At 40.7% G+C, this 15,919-nt stretch overlaps 1 protein-coding gene across 2 annotated transcripts in view; it reads right to left on the bottom strand.

Annotated features, from left to right (window-relative positions):
- The window catches only part of LOC115217044 (F-box/LRR-repeat protein 5), a 74,440-nt gene that overhangs the window by 18,762 nt on the left and 39,759 nt on the right, over nucleotides 1-15,919 (bottom strand). For both annotated transcript variants that reach the window (XM_036507201.1, XM_029786609.2), the window contains exon 8: nucleotides 14,661-15,194. In XM_036507201.1, the coding sequence (XP_036363094.1) occupies nucleotides 14,661-15,194 (534 nt within the window). The remainder of the gene's footprint in view (nucleotides 1-14,660; nucleotides 15,195-15,919) is intronic.

The raw sequence follows: 15,919 nt of genomic DNA, 5'->3' as shown, positions 1-15,919 counted from the left end.
TGACATCATGTGATAGTCGTAAGTGAATGTCACCATCTTGCAAGAGGTGTCCTTCAAAAAACGTGTCTGGCTATGGGGAAATATTACCTTGCTTGGAAACAGGTGAGAGTTGGTGACAGGAATGGCACCCAGCTGTAGAAAATCTGCCTCAATAAATTCTGTCTCAGCCATGCAAGCATGGAAAAGCAGAGATTGAAACAATAAACGATGTAGATATACTCAGAGAAGAAGAAAATTTATAGCAAAAGTGGTTAAATCTGGTGAGTGACAATGATTGTCGTCTTTACACAGGCAAGACAAGGAAGGTCATGAAAATCACGATAGATATATTAGGGATTTGTTCATTGTAACAAGAAACTTTAACCCTTTCGTTACCAAACCGGCTCTGAGTACAAATGACTTGTTTTCTCATAAGTTTTGAATTAAAATCTTCCACCAAACCTTAGTCATAATTTATGTTCCTAACACTAGCTGAATGATAAACTAAGTTACTTTACTAAATTCTTTGTTATATTTAAAATTAATTGAAAGAAACACAGAGTATCTCAACAGAAATATGATAACAAAATGATTAAAATATATAATAGAGAAACAATTCTTAACCCTTTTGATACCAACCTAGCTGAAACCAGCTCTGGCTCTGAGTACAAATGTCTTGTTTTCATAAGTTTTGAATTAAAATCTTCCACCAAACTTTAGTCACAATTAATGTTCCTAACACTAGCTTAATGATAACCAAGTTATTTTACTAAATTCTTTGTTATATTTAAAGTAATTGAAAGAAACATAGAGCATCTCAAAATAAATACAGTAATGAAAGGGTTAAAGGTCACATTGGTAAGCACCGGGGTGAGTGAATTGGCATGCAGAGAGATTATGGTTATACCACAAGGAATGAAATACAAAATAAGGATTCTTGGGTTCTCAGACATAAATGAGTTAAACATCTGCTACACTAACTTCATTCTGGGAATTAATTACCACTGATGTTGAACACAAAGCCAAATTGCCGAGATTTCATTAGTTATTACAGCATACTAATAATTAAAAGCATTAAATTTAGCACTGCAAAATATTTCAATCTCCAGAATAGATTCTTGTGAAGGTGCATGGCCCACTGGTTAGGGTGTTGCACTCATGATTGCAAGAATCATCATCATCATCGTTTAATGTCTGTTTTCCATGCTGGCATGGGTTGGACAGTTTGAATAGTGACTGGCAAGCCTGGAGGCCGCACCAGGCTCCAGTCTGATCTGACACTGTTTCTACAGCCGGATGCTCTTCCTAACACCAACCACTCTGAGAGTGCAGTGGATGCTTTTTATGTGTCACCGGCACGGGAGCCAGTCAGGCGGCACTGACATCGGTCACGTTTGGATGGTGCTTTTTACATGTCGCCGGCATAGGAGCCAGTCGGGGCAGGGGGCTGGCATCGACCACGTTCGGATGGTGCTTTTTATGTACCACTGGTGCAGGGAGCCAGTCAGGCAGCTCTCACAGCAACCCATGCATGAATGAATGGTGCTTATCATGTGCTACCAGCACTGGTAACGGCCACAACTACAATTTCCATCTGATTGTGATTTTATCTGATTTACTTGACTCAATAGGACCCCTCAAGCACCGAACATCGCCCGACAATTCCAAAGTACTGTGATTTGATTTGATTTTAAGAATGTGGTTTCAATTTCCAAACTGGGTGGTGTGGTGCGTTCTTGAGCAAAACACTTCATTTCACACTGGTCTTGTCCACTAAGCTGTAAATGAATAACCCTTCAACAGACTGGCATCTTGTTTAGGGGGAACCTTATGATCTTGGTCACTTATATCTCATGGAAACCAGGTAATGAGCCCTATGAATCCTAGGACCCGAGACAGTAATGTCCAGGGGTTCATTATCATCATCATTTACTGCCAATTTTCTTTGCTGGCATAGGGCGGACAGTTTGACAAGAGCTGGCCAGCCAGAGGGCCGCATCGGGTTCCACAGTTGTTTTGACTTGGTTTCTACAGCTGGATGCCCTCCCTGATGCCAACCACTTCATAGCATGTACTGAGTGCTTTTTACATGGTACCATAACCAGTGGTTTTTACAATTCACTGGCACCAGTGCTATTAGGTGGCACCAGCAAGGGTGCTTTTTGCGGAGGTGGCACAGGAGCTTTTCGCAGAAGTGACATGGGTGCTTTTTGCGGAAGTGGCACTGGTGCTTTTCGCAGCAGTGGCACAGGTGCTTTTCATGGCAGTGACATGGGGCGCTTTTTGCGGCAGCAGCACAGGTGCTTGTCGCAACAGCGGAACAAGCACTTTTCACAGCAGTGGGATGGGTGCTTTTCGTGGAAGTGGCACAGTTGTTTTTCACAGCAGTGGCATGGGAGTGGCACGAGTGCTTTTCGCAGCAGTGGCACGGGTGCTTTTCATGGTAGTGGCACAGGTGCTTTTTGCAACAGTGTCATGGGTGCTTTTTGCGGAAGTGACACTGGTGCTTTTCACAGCAGTGGCACGGGTGCTTTTCATGGCAGTGGCACAGGGTGCTTTTTGCGGCAGTGGCACGGGAGTGCTTTTCACAGCAGTGGTACGGGTGCTATTCACAGTAGTGGCACAGGTACTTTTCATGGCAGTAGAACGGGTGCTTTTTGCGGAAGTGGCACGGGTGCTTCTCACAGCAGGGAGATGGGTGCTTTTTTCTGCAGTGGCAAGGGTGCTTTTTGCAGCAGCAGCACGGTCGCTTTTCATGACAGTGGCATGGATGCTCTTCACGACAGTGGCACCGGCACCTTTTACGTGGCACTGATAATAAAAATAGATTAGCTACGTGCAAAAGCAATAAAAGTAGGAAGCATAATTCCAACAAGTAGAAGCCAGTAGAAGCTGGCCTAAGAGAGATCTTTTATCTAACTCAATTGTTTATACAGACACAGAGAATTTATATGGAGCAAGTGAGCTGTGGGTATTCCTGAGGGACAACTTAATGCAATATCTTGATCTACAGCAACGAAGTCGACCAGACGACACATTGTGGTAGAAATCTATAGTAGCCGAGACTGAAAGAGATAAGTGATGGTCGAGAAGAAAGGAGGAACAAATTACTAAAACAAAGAAGATGAGTGAGTGAGACGTTAGAGTCAGGTAACGCAGAGCGAGTAAGAAAACAAAGAAGTTTTCAATACTGTTTAATCAGGAAGTATGAAGTCTTTCGATTGTTTACATGAATCAGTCATTGATGAGGAGGAGATGAGTGTTAAGACATACTTTTCAAACGACCACGTTCACAAAAGTGCACTTGTACCTAGGAGAGAGAGGGGGAGGGAAGGAGGGAGAGACAGAAGGAAGAAGGGGAGAGGGAGAGAAAGGAGGAGGGAGAGAGAGAGAAAGAGAGGTCGTTATAAACAGGATCAATGCAATAAATGCTCTATAGAACCTAACAGCAGAGACAATAATGGATTATTTGAATGGTTAGCTGGAAATAGTGGATTAACTTGTCTAAGTCAGTGTTCCTCGTGGGAAGGGAAGGGACTGCGAGGATTAAAAAAAGGGGTGGGCGGGGTGGTGGACAAATTGCCCCGTTTAAGAAAATAGGACAGTTTTAGACTTTTTAAATTTGCCATCAAGAAAGGAGAGTTGATAGATGCAAACTCCATTCTGTCCTCACATTAGTGAGGCCCTATTAAATTAAACATTAGTGGCCCTAATAATTAAAGCGGAGGAGTGGTTGGTATTTATCAGAAGGCGGCGAGCTGGCAGAAACGTTAGCACGCCGGGCGAAATGCGTAGTCGTATTTCGTCTGCCGTTACGTTCTGAGTTCAAATTCCGCCGAGGCCGACTTTGCCTTTCATCCTTTCGGGGTCGATTAAATAAGTACCAGTTACGCACTGGGGGTCGATGTAATCGACTTAATACGTTTGTTTGTCCCCTCTGTGTTTAGCCCCTTGTGGGTAGTAAAGAAATAGGTATTTATCAGTTTCAGAAGCACTGATCTAAGGGATATTGTTAATGCTGGAGGGGGGGGGTTAACACTTTTGCTTTCAGGTTATTCTGTTAGATGTAATGCTTATTTATTCAGTTTGTTTTGAATTAATTAATCATGGATTATCTTGTAGCTTTGAGATTTAGATGGTGTGACTATATACGGAAGGACATTGTAGGGTAGGTGTGAGAGGTCAAATTTGGCTGGTATGAACATAAAACTGGTAGAATATTTGGGCCGGATATGGCTGGCTTAAATGTGAAAGAGTTAAGCAAGGAGCTATTATCTGAGAGTGTAGTGGGTGCTTTTTATGTGCCACCGGAATCAAAAGGGTTCTCTCCATATAGAAAGGGCAGCGTGTATCGTTCAATATATGCTTTACATGCTAGCATCAGTCAACATTTCCTCTTTTCCTCATCTTCTCAGATAATTTATCATCAATGGACAAACACATCATAGATGTGATAAAGACATTGTAAATCTATGGGACACAAAGCAACCTCACTTGTGGTGGTGTCACAATAAAATACATCCAGTTTCTGTTGCAACAGATTGGAGTCCTGTTCAGGCAGACGACTGTAGTAATCTTACTCACTTATCATCATCATCATCGTTTAGCGTCCGCTTTCCATGCTGGCATGGGTTGGACGGTTCAACCGGGGTCTGGGAAGCCAGAAGACTGCATCAGGCCCAGTCTGATCAGGCAATGTTTCTACGGCTGGATGCCCTTCCTAATGCCAACCACTCACTTAGATGTCATAGAAATGAAGCCAAGAAATTGCCTGTTAAGTCATAAGGCTCATGACGAACCTAAGTCTTAGTAAGGGTGACCCCCTTCAGTCATGAATGACCATGGGAGTTACCCATTGAGGCACAAGTCCAGGCAAGGTTGTTTGTGGAAGACCAGCAGTTGCCTATGCATACCGGCCTCCCTTCTCCACTGATGTAATCCAAGTGAAAGGCAGCAGCCGATACAGCTTGGCACCAGTGATGTTACAACTCGTTTCTACAGCCGAGTGAACTGGAGCAACGTGAAATAAAGTTTCTTGCTCAAGAACATAACACACAGTATGCACCTTCACTTATATACTTAGTAAGTATACTTTGTAAAGTGGTTGATTAGCAGGGACATAAGAGTCAAAGGGACCCCTTTAGTCCCATCAAAGACATGGCAGTCCTCTCTAGCATTGGTGTCCCAATAAATTGCCCCCCAGTCTACGACATAAAGTGGTTGGTAATAAAAGGAACATTCATTTATAGAAATGAAGCCAAAATGTGATTTTTGAATGAGATGTGAACTTCAGACTTGTTTGTAAACAGTAACGATCCGTCCATTCTTTGCCAGAATGGAAAACAAATGGAAAGAACCAACATCAATAGCAATTATGTTATTGACATGCAGCAGGAGCCGAGACGGAAAATTTGGCTTTCAGCAAAACATATTTGAGAAACTCTTTATTATCACATATAAGTAGAGAAAGAGAGTGGTAATAAGATTGCCTTCTCATGATTAAAAGAACCCATGATTCACAAGTTATTCAGAAAATAAAAGCTATTCAGAAATATATTTCACAAGTATCTGATTTCATAATAATGGCATATAAATCTAAGAAAAGCTCATGATATAAGAAGCAGCTCAAGTTGTTAATTACTAAAGTACAACTGACTTAGGTAAACGAAATATAATTAGCTAAGAGAGTCAATGAATTAGTGAAGATAGTGATAGAATAATAAGACTCAGATTAGTGACAAGTAACACGACAGCATTCATGCAAAAGAACTGGTTTATTGAGGCTTTTGTGCAGGCTCCAAAAGCACAAAGTTGATAAGTTATACATAACCATCACAGTTGGTGAACTCAGTTGTGATTTTGAAGTACGCAGGAGTGGCTGTGTGGTAAGTAGCTTGCTTACAAACCACATGGTTCCGGGTTCAGTCCTGCTGCGTGGCACCTTGTGCAAGTGTCTTCTACTCTAGCCTCGGGCCGACCAAAGCCTTGTGAGTGGATTTGGTAGACGGAAACTGAAAGAAGCCCGTCGTATATATGTACATATATATGTGCATGTGTGTTTGTGCTTGTCCCCCTAGCATTGTTTGACAACCGATGCTGTTGTGTTTACGTCCCCATCACTTAGCGGTTCGGCAAAAGAGACCGATAGAATAAGTACAGGGCTTACAAAGAATAAGTCCCAGGGTCGAGTTGCTCGATTAAAGGCGGTGCTCCAGCATGGCCGCAGTCAAATGACTGAAACAAGTAAAAGAGTATGAATGAATAGAGTGTTACTTCATTAAAAGCAGTGTTTATGGTACGAAAAAGAAATGAAATGGGAACTGTGGCACAAATGATGTTACCATTTGTAACAAACTTTATAAAAGAAAAAAGAAAAAAAATCTAAGCAATTTACACCTTTAATGTCTGCTAAATGAGTCAAATTGAGTTTGTTCTAACCAAGAATTAAGATAGTGGAGATAGATTAGAAGTTAGCAACTTAGGAATTGAGGATGAGGAAGATTATGAAACTGATACCTATTTCTTTACTACCCACAAGGGGCTAAACATAGAGGGGACAAACAAGGACAGACAAAGGGATTAAGTCGATTACGTCGACCCCAGTGCGTAACTGGTACTTTATTTATCGACCCCGAAAGGATGAAAAGCAAAGTCGACCTCGGCGGAATTTGAACTCAGAACGTAACGACAGACGAAATACCTATTTCTTTACTACCCACAATGGGCTAAACACAGAGAGGACAAACAAGGACAGACAAACGAATTAAGTCGATTACATCGACCCCAGTGTGTAACTGGTACTTTATTTATCGACCCCGAAAGGATGAAAAGCAAAGTCGACCTCGGCGGAATTTGAACTCACAACGTAACGGCAGACGAAATACCGCTAAGCATTTCGCTCGGCGTGCTAACGTTTCTGCCAGCTCGCCGTCTTAATAAATAATAATAATAATAATATAATAATAATAATAATAATAATAATAATAATCCTTTCTACTATAGGCGCAAGGCCTGAAATTTGAGGGGACGGGGACAAATCGATTACATCAACCCCAATGTTTCACTGGTACTTAATTTGTCCCCCACCCCACCCCCAAGATAAGCAAAATCAACGTTGGTAGAATTCGAACTCTGAACGTAAAGATGCCGACGACGATAATAATAATAATAATAATAATAAATCAGTAAAAAGATAAAATCATTTACTAAGTAAACAAAAATTACTAATAAGGAGAAATACTTTGAAGTGTTAAGATTTTTTTTTTAATTAATTAATATAAGTTAATTATCTTTAATTCGATATTGAAAAAACCCACCAGCAATGCAATTAATTTGTCAAGGGAGAGCACTCTTATCGTTGTTCTCCCGGAGGAAATCAACACGCTTTCTTCTCTCACCACACGCAGACACAAACACAATGATGTCTGTCCGTCACAAATTAACCGCTTATACTGATTGTTAAAGCAAGTAGCACGGAAGATCCAGATCATGTGTATTGGATAGATATGGATAGCAACACTAGCGTACATATTATATTATACTATCAAAGCTTATTGGAAAAGTAAAAGGCCCATTATGAATTCAGTTTCATTTTCCTAATTTAGAGGGAAAATGTTAAGAGAATATTAGCAAAAGTTATATGCATTTATGAACTGGAAAATAGAACATTGGGGGGGGGGGGGGCGATCCTTCGGTATAGGTACCGTAAGTACCGAAGTGGCTTTGTTTACATTTCTGAAGATAAAGCAGGAGTGGCTGTTTATAGGCGCAGGAGTGGCTGTGTGGTAAGTAGCTTGCTAACCAACCACATGGTTCCAGGTTCAGTCCCACCGCGTGGCATCTTGGGCAAGTGTCTTCTGCTATAGCCCCGGGCTGACCAATGCCTTGTGAGTGGATTCGGTAGACGGAAACTGAAAGAAGCCTGTCGTATATATGTATATATATATATATATATAAGTGTGTGTGTATATGTATGTGTTTGTCCCCCTAGCATTGCTTGACAACCGATGCTGGTGTGTTTACATCCCCGTCACTTAGCGGTTCGGCAAAGGAGACCGATAGAATAAGTACTGGGCTTACAAAGAATAAGTCCCGGGGTCGATTTGCTCGACTAAAGGCGGTGCTCCAGCATGGCCGCAGTCAAATGACTGAAACAAGTAAAAGAGTATAACAGAAACCCTTTTCTCCCACTCCTAACTCTAACCCCCCATATATATATAAAAAAAAAACACTTTCTTGAAATGTATCCGGTACTTCCGGTACCTATACCGAAGTTACGCCTTTTTTTGTATGGCGTATATGTAATTACACAACAAGCAACATAACATTAGTGTTGTTATAACATCGTCGTCATCATTATTTAACGTCCGTTGTCCATGCTAGCATGGGTTGGACGGTTTGATTGGGCTGGTACGCTGGAAGGCTGTACCAGACTCCAGTCTGATTTGGCATGGGTTTTCTAATGCCAACCACTCTGAGAGTGTAATAGGTGCGTTTACGTGCCACCGGCACGGGTGCCAATTTGCGTGACTCCAGTATCTGCCGCGACTGTGATTTCGTTTGCAGCAATAATGTATAAGATTTTTCTAATTTTGGCACAGGGCCAGCAATTTTAAGGGGAGAAGGCAAGTCGATTGCATCAACCCCAGTACTTGGCTGTACTGTATTTTATCGACCCTGAAAGAGATGACAGGCAAAGATGGCCTCAATGGTATTTGAACTCTGAACGTAAAGAGGCAGATAAAATGCTGCTAAGCATTTCGTCCAAGGTGCTAGCAAATTTTTGATTTCTTAAGCCCAAGGACAATTTTTCGAGTGTTTATTAGCATTTAAACCGATCCTAGTAAATTACTGATATTTGTTTTTATTGCTCTGAAAAGAAGAAACGGCAAAACTGGAATCAGTGTGGTTTGAACTCAGAATGCAGCAATAGGAAACTAAATACTGTATGGCATTTAAAATGGAACTATATTTCTTTCAGTTCACCACTCGATGACTTATGTAATTCAACAAGAACACCATTGTAATTAATGTACCTAGGGTAAACCAGCTTGACGACTTCTGTTCAACCCTGCAAACTACTATTTTGTACTTGCATGTGAGTCACCCTTTTCCATAAAATACTTTGTAGAAATTACAGAGATGTACTTGCATAGCAAGTGACCCGATCTGAGATCGTGTGCTGGCACGAAAACAATTGCAGCATGGAAGGTGTCTATAAGCCATTTACGAAACACACAAAAGCCGTTAGATTCACTTCAACATATAAATTTAATTTGTCAAAATATTTTAATCGCTTTGAGACAGCGACCTGTTCACTGACAAAATTCTGTGTTTTGTAGAAAAAAATAAATAAATAAAACCTAGCATTCAATATGTCTACTAAACATACAAAACTTCAAAGCAAAATATTATGATTCATTGGTGCAGGCCTGGTCGAGTGTTTAAGAAATTTGCTTCCCAATCACATGGTGTTGAGTTCGATGTTGCTATGCAGCCCCCGGGAAAGTGACTATAAGCCTGGATTGACCAAAGCTATGAGAGTGGATTGGTAGACAGAAATTGAAAGAAACCTAGTGTGTGAGTGAATAAGAGAGAGAATGAGTGTGTGTGAACTATTGTCTTGAATATATCTAGCCATGAGAAATGTTACCCTGATTGAAAACAGGTGAGGGTTGGCAATAGGATATGCAACCAATCGCAAAAAAAAATTTGCCCCCAGTAAATTCTGTCTGGTTTATGCAAGCATCGATCAGTGGACATTAAATGTATTTCTTTACTACCCACAAGGGGCTAAACACAGAGGGGAGAAACAAGGACAGACAAACGGATCAAGTCGATTACATCGACCCCAGTGCATAACTGGTACTTAATTTATTGACCCCGAAAGGATGAAAGGCAAAGTCGACCTCTCATCCTTTCGGGATCGATAAATTAAGTACCAGTGGACATTAAATGATGATGATGAAGCAGCAGTGCCAGCCAGTGGAAGGATGCAAACCACAAATCTCCGACTGGTTTCCTTGGACCCTACCAACTAATCCGCACACCAATGTCTGAGCTACTTCAAAGGAAACACGTATTCATAAACTCATTCTGTTTATGCACATCATTTATTTTAGAAACGAACATAGACATTTGCTTGCCACAAAAATAATTGTCTTACGGTTGGATGCCACAATATTAACACTCAACACTCAAGCGTGAAGTAGAAGCGGAATCTATTATCGGCCAGTGAAGCGAGACGAGCAATGTCTCTGACTTGCGAGCATAATGCAAAAGATTAGGCCAATGGCTTCCACAAGATTTCATTTACTAATAAATAATCAATCAATATTTCGTTAATGGTGAGGAGGTAGAATCGTTAGTGCTTCAGTCAAAAATGTTTAGCAGCATTTCTTTATGTTCAAATGCCACAAGGGTCAACTTAGCTTTTCATTTTAAAGGTGGCGAGCAGACAGAACCTGGTTAGCATGCTGGGCAATATGCTTAGCAGTATTTTGTCAGTCTTTATGTTCTGAGTTCAAATCCCATCGAGGTCAACCCTTGCCTTTCATCCTTTCGGTGTCAATAAAGTAAATACCTATTTCTTTACTACCCACAAGGGGCTAAACACAGAGGGGACAAACAAGGACAGGCATAGGTATTTAGTCGATTACATCGACCCCAGTGCGTAACTGGTACTTAATTTATCGACCCCGAAAAGATGAAAGGCAAAGTCGACCTCGGCAGAATTTGAACTCAGAACATAACGGCAGACGAAATACGAGTAAGCATTTCGCCTGGCGTGCTAATGTTTCTGCCAGCTCGCAAGCCCCCTGTGGGCAATAAAGAAATAAAATACCAGTTGAGTGCTGAGGTCGATGCGATATTGACGTACTCCTTTCTCCTGAATTTGCTGGCCTTGTGCCAAAATTTGAAACCCACATTCATTCATTGAATAAAAGATTATCATCATTATTTAACATCTGCTTTCCATGCCGGCATGGATTAGATGGTCTGACAAAAAACTGATAAGCTAGGGAGCTGTACCAGGTCCCAATCTGATTTGGAAAGGTTTCTATGGTAGGATGCCCTTCCTAACGCCAACAACTCCAAGAGTGTAATGGGTGCTTTTTATGTGCCACTAGCACAGGGCCCATACAAAGCCTCAAAACAAAATATTATGATACATTGGTGCAGGCCTGGTCAAGTATAAAAGAAGCTTGCTTCCCAATCACATGGTTTTGAGTTCGATGTTGCTATGCAGCCCCTGGGCAAGTGATTATAAGTCTGATACGGACATAAGCCATAACTATGGTCTCCAAAGAAAATTGCAAAAAACTGGAAAAAAGAAGAGAGAAAAATGTTCTAAACAAAAGTGAAACTGATGCAGATGTACTTGTGTCAATCAATTGCATGTCACAAGTGCAAGTTTCGCTGTGCTAATTAAACATCATCAAAACTATACATCTTGCTTTGATATCGCTTTACGTCTAACCTAAATGAAACAAGATACTGATTAATAATCAGCAGCCACCATCCGAGCATCCGTTGTATTGATTTTTGTTTCAGGTTTCATCTCAACACATTGGTATATTTTAAAGGAAGGCGGTGAGCTGGCAGACACGTTAGCACGCCGGGCGAAATGCTTAGCGGTATTTCGTCTGCCGCTACGTTCTGAGTTCAAATTCCGCCGAGGTCGACTTTGCCTTTCATCCTTACGGGGTCGATTAAATAAGTACCAGTTACGCACTGGGGTCGATATAATCGACTTAATCCTTTTGTCTGTCCTCTTTGTGTTTAGCCCCTTGTGGGTAGTAAAAAAATAGGTATTTCGTCTACCGCTACGTTCTGAGTTCAAATTCCACCGAGGTTGACTTTGCCTTTCATCCTTTCGGGGTCGATTAAATAAGTACCAGTTTTGCACTGGGGTCGATGTAATCAACTTAATCTGTTTGTCCTTGTTTGTCCCTTCTATGTTTAGCCCTTTGTGGGTAGTAATGAAATAGGTATATTTTAAAGGTTGTTGATAATCATCATCATCATCATCACCAGCAGCAGCAGCATTTTAATACCAACTTCTTCATGCTGGAGAGGATTTCTTCAGCTGGATTATACACGCCCTGATACCTTCTACATATCAAATTTGAGTGCAATCGGATGGAGGATACCCGAGATCCTAGAAGACACACACACACACACACAGACAGGCAGAACGGATTTTATATAAGATATATATATATATGTGGCTGTGTGGTAAGTAGCTTGTTTACCAACCACATGGTTCCGGGTTCAGTCCCATTGCGTGGCACCTTGGGCAAGTGTCTTCTACTATAGCCTCGGGCCGACCAAAGCCTTGTGAGTGGATTTGGTAGACGGAGACTGAAAGAAGCCCGTCATATATATGTATATATACATATATGCGTGTATGTGTTTATCTCCCTAGCATTGCTTGACAACCGATGCTGGTGTGTTTATGTCCCCGTTACTTAGCGGTTCGGCAAAAAGAGACCGATAGAATAAGTACTGGGCTTACAAAAGAATAAGTCTCGGGGTCGAGTTGCTCGATTAAAGGCGGTGCTCCAGCATGGCTGCAGTCAAATGACTGAAACAAGTAAAAGAGTAAAGAGTATATATATATATATATATATACCAATTAAGGACTGAACACGAAAAAGTGGACAGTCAACATGCTAGATATAGACGTCAAATCGCCATTCTCCACAAAGATTTTGTTCTCAAATAAAATAAAATTCAGCACGACCTAAAGCAATAGATAAGACAAAAGAAATATACGAAATGGAATAATCACCTGCGTACCGAACGGTTTCAGCTATTAATATCACAAGGATATCTGTAGCTTCGTCAGCGCAGTTTGCTATGAGCATAATATGCTGTACTAGATGAAAAACGGTACCGGAGTCCCGCATGCAAAAAGTACAACCTATTAAGTTCGGAAGTATTTTTCAAATGCCTCTACTTTTGGCAGTATATATAAATATTTTAATCTTCGGATTCTTTTTAATGTGCTAGACCACTGGTTTTAATTGACTAATATCAATTTTTACCCTTAATTTTTATATATATATATATATATATATATAATTAAAGAGAGGAGAAAACAAATTCAAAAGCCGATGTATACATTCATTCAATCTATATTAACGAAATTCACCATAGTATACAAGGTATATGGAGAGTTTCGTTACTATGGATTGAATGAATATATATATACATCGGCCTTTGAATTTGTTTTCTCCTCTCTCTAATTTCATATTCCTGAAGCTCTATCAGAGCGCTACTTGGTTGAGCTGTATAAAGTGGATATCTACATCACTTATTTCTTCATTGTTCTACACACACATACACATACACAATAGGCACAGGAGTGGCTGTGTGGTAAGCAGCTTGCTTACCAACCACACGGTTCTGGGTTCAGTCCCACTGCTTGGCACTTTGGGCAAGTGTCTTCTACTATAGCCTTGGACCGACCAAAGCCTTGTGAGTGGATTTGGTAGACGGAAACTGAAAGAAGCCCGTCGTATATATGTGTGTATATATAAATATGTGTGTGTGTGTGTGTGTGTATATGTATGTGTGTGTCTGTGTTTGTCCCCCCAGCATCGCTTCACAACCGATGCTGGTGTGTTTATGTCCCTGTAACTTACCGGTTAGGCAAAAGAGACCAATAGAATAAGTACTGGGCATATACAAAGAATAAGTCCTGGGGTCGATTTGCGCGACTAAAGGCGGTGCTCCAGTATGACTGCAGTCAAATGACTGAAACAAGTAAAAGAGTATGTATATATATATATATATATATATATATATATATATATATATATATTGATAGGTGAATGAATTATCCTGTTTGCTGTCAACATGGAAAATTCGCTGAACTGATACCAGGGTAGCAAATTCACGTCAGAAACACGGTTGAAGCGACCGTTTATTCCTTTGGAATGAAACCATGTTGTCTTCGAAACATATGTCGAGAGTAAAGGAATTTTGTTAACATCTTCGTTCAACTCCATTCATTTATTTACTTATATATATATATATATGTAATAAATAAAATATATGCATACATACAAACATATATGTACGTACTGACATCTACATGTATATATACATGCATATATAAATATATATACGTACAGGACACCACAAGAAGACGTAAAAATCAACAGAAACGAAAACGGAAAAGCCATTTTGTTACAACAAGGACAGAGACGTAGTACAAGATGAAAACGAAAATGGGAAAAACAATTATGTACAGCAGAAAAACGAAGTACAGGACATGCTGCACAAGGAAAAATCCCCTTCATCAGCTGTCGCTAGCAGACATAGCGTGTTTTGAAGGCAAGACAGGACACGTCTGGCCATGCTAGGCCTTCCTACGAGAGAATTAAAATAAAATAACCTCGTAGAGGGGTAAAACGAGCAAGAAAAAAATGTAATGCAAAAAGGGACGTAACAAAGAACTGCACAAAAAAATCAAGAAAAAAATACGGACAGGAAAATGAATGTAAAACAATAAAAAAAAAACAATTTGCCATGTTGTAACAATTTTCTCAGTAGCACTGGCAATGTTTCCTTTTCCAACAATATTAATTGTTAGAAAACAAGAGAGGTGCACTAAAAACTGACCAGCAACTATAGATATTATTATTATAGACAAAAACTGCAGGTAAACTTACCTGAGACCTTCATTGGTGATATGGAAACAACCAGATAGATTTAGATACGTAAGTCCTCTGCTTTGCTCCTGACAAGATTGTGGTTTGATTTTAGTCAGTGTCCGATCACAAGTCAAAAAGTCACTAAACGACATAAATTCATTATGAAGTTTCTTCAGCGAATTTGAAGTCCTTAAAGTCTGTCGTAAATTGTCTCTGTTGTTCATGACAACGTTTTCATATTTATTTGCATTCAAGGGACAAGAAACCGTCGGGATGTTGCAGCCGATGCAGCAATCCGGCAACAGGTCATCACCGATGTTAAATGGCCGTAGTTCTGAGCAGTTTTTATTTTGCATGCCACACTGCGATGACACGAATGGACAAGATTCGATTTCTGAAGACGTTTTCAGCTTCAAAATGGGGAACGATTTAGAGTTAAATACTGGATTTCCTACAACCAGTGAGATTTTTTTCAGAGTCTTATCAGTGATATTAATACAACCAGTAAAATCTAGGTGTTGTAGTTTATAGCCACAGCCATTTTCACCAAGACTGAAAGAAGAAAGCAAAATCACATTAGGTGTGTGTATGTCTGTGCGTTGTGTATGTGTGTGGGAGTATATAGACACACATAGATCCCCCCCACCATTTACTTTGATCTTTTTCAATCATCATCACCATCATCATCATTGTTTAACGTCCGCTTTCCATGCTAGCATGGGTTGGACGATTTGAGTGAGGACTGGCAAACCAGATGGCTGCACCAGGCTCCAATCTGATCTGGCAGAGTTTCTATAGCTTTCTACAGGTTGGCTTTAGGAGTGGCATCCAGCTATAGTAACTATGCCAAATCAGACAACTGGAGCCTGGTGCAGCTCTCCAGCCATGCCAGCTCCTGTTAAACCATTGAATCTATGCCAGCATGGAAAATGGGTGTTAAATGATTATGATGATGAGTGTCATCCATAGAAATTCAAGGTGGATGATTTTAAGTGATTCATCATCATCATCGTCTAACATCCGCTTTCCATGCTAGCATGTGTTGGATGATTTGACTGAGGGCTGGCGAACCAGATAGCTGCACCAGGCTCCAATCTGATCTGGCAGAGTTTCTACAGCTGGATGCCCTTCCTAACACCAACCACTCCGAGAGAGCAGTGGGTGCTTTTACGTGCCACCAGCACGAGGGCCAGTCTGGCGGTACTGGCAACGACCTCACTCGAATGGTGTTTTTTATGTGCCACCTGTGCAGGAGTCAGTCCAGTGGCACTGGCAAC

This window comes from Octopus sinensis, linkage group LG11 (assembly GCF_006345805.1).
Source record: "Octopus sinensis linkage group LG11, ASM634580v1, whole genome shotgun sequence".
Lineage (NCBI taxonomy): Eukaryota > Metazoa > Mollusca > Cephalopoda > Octopoda > Octopodidae > Octopus > Octopus sinensis.
Note: the sequence above shows the minus strand (reverse complement) of the source record. Positions and strands in the feature narration are given on the sequence as shown.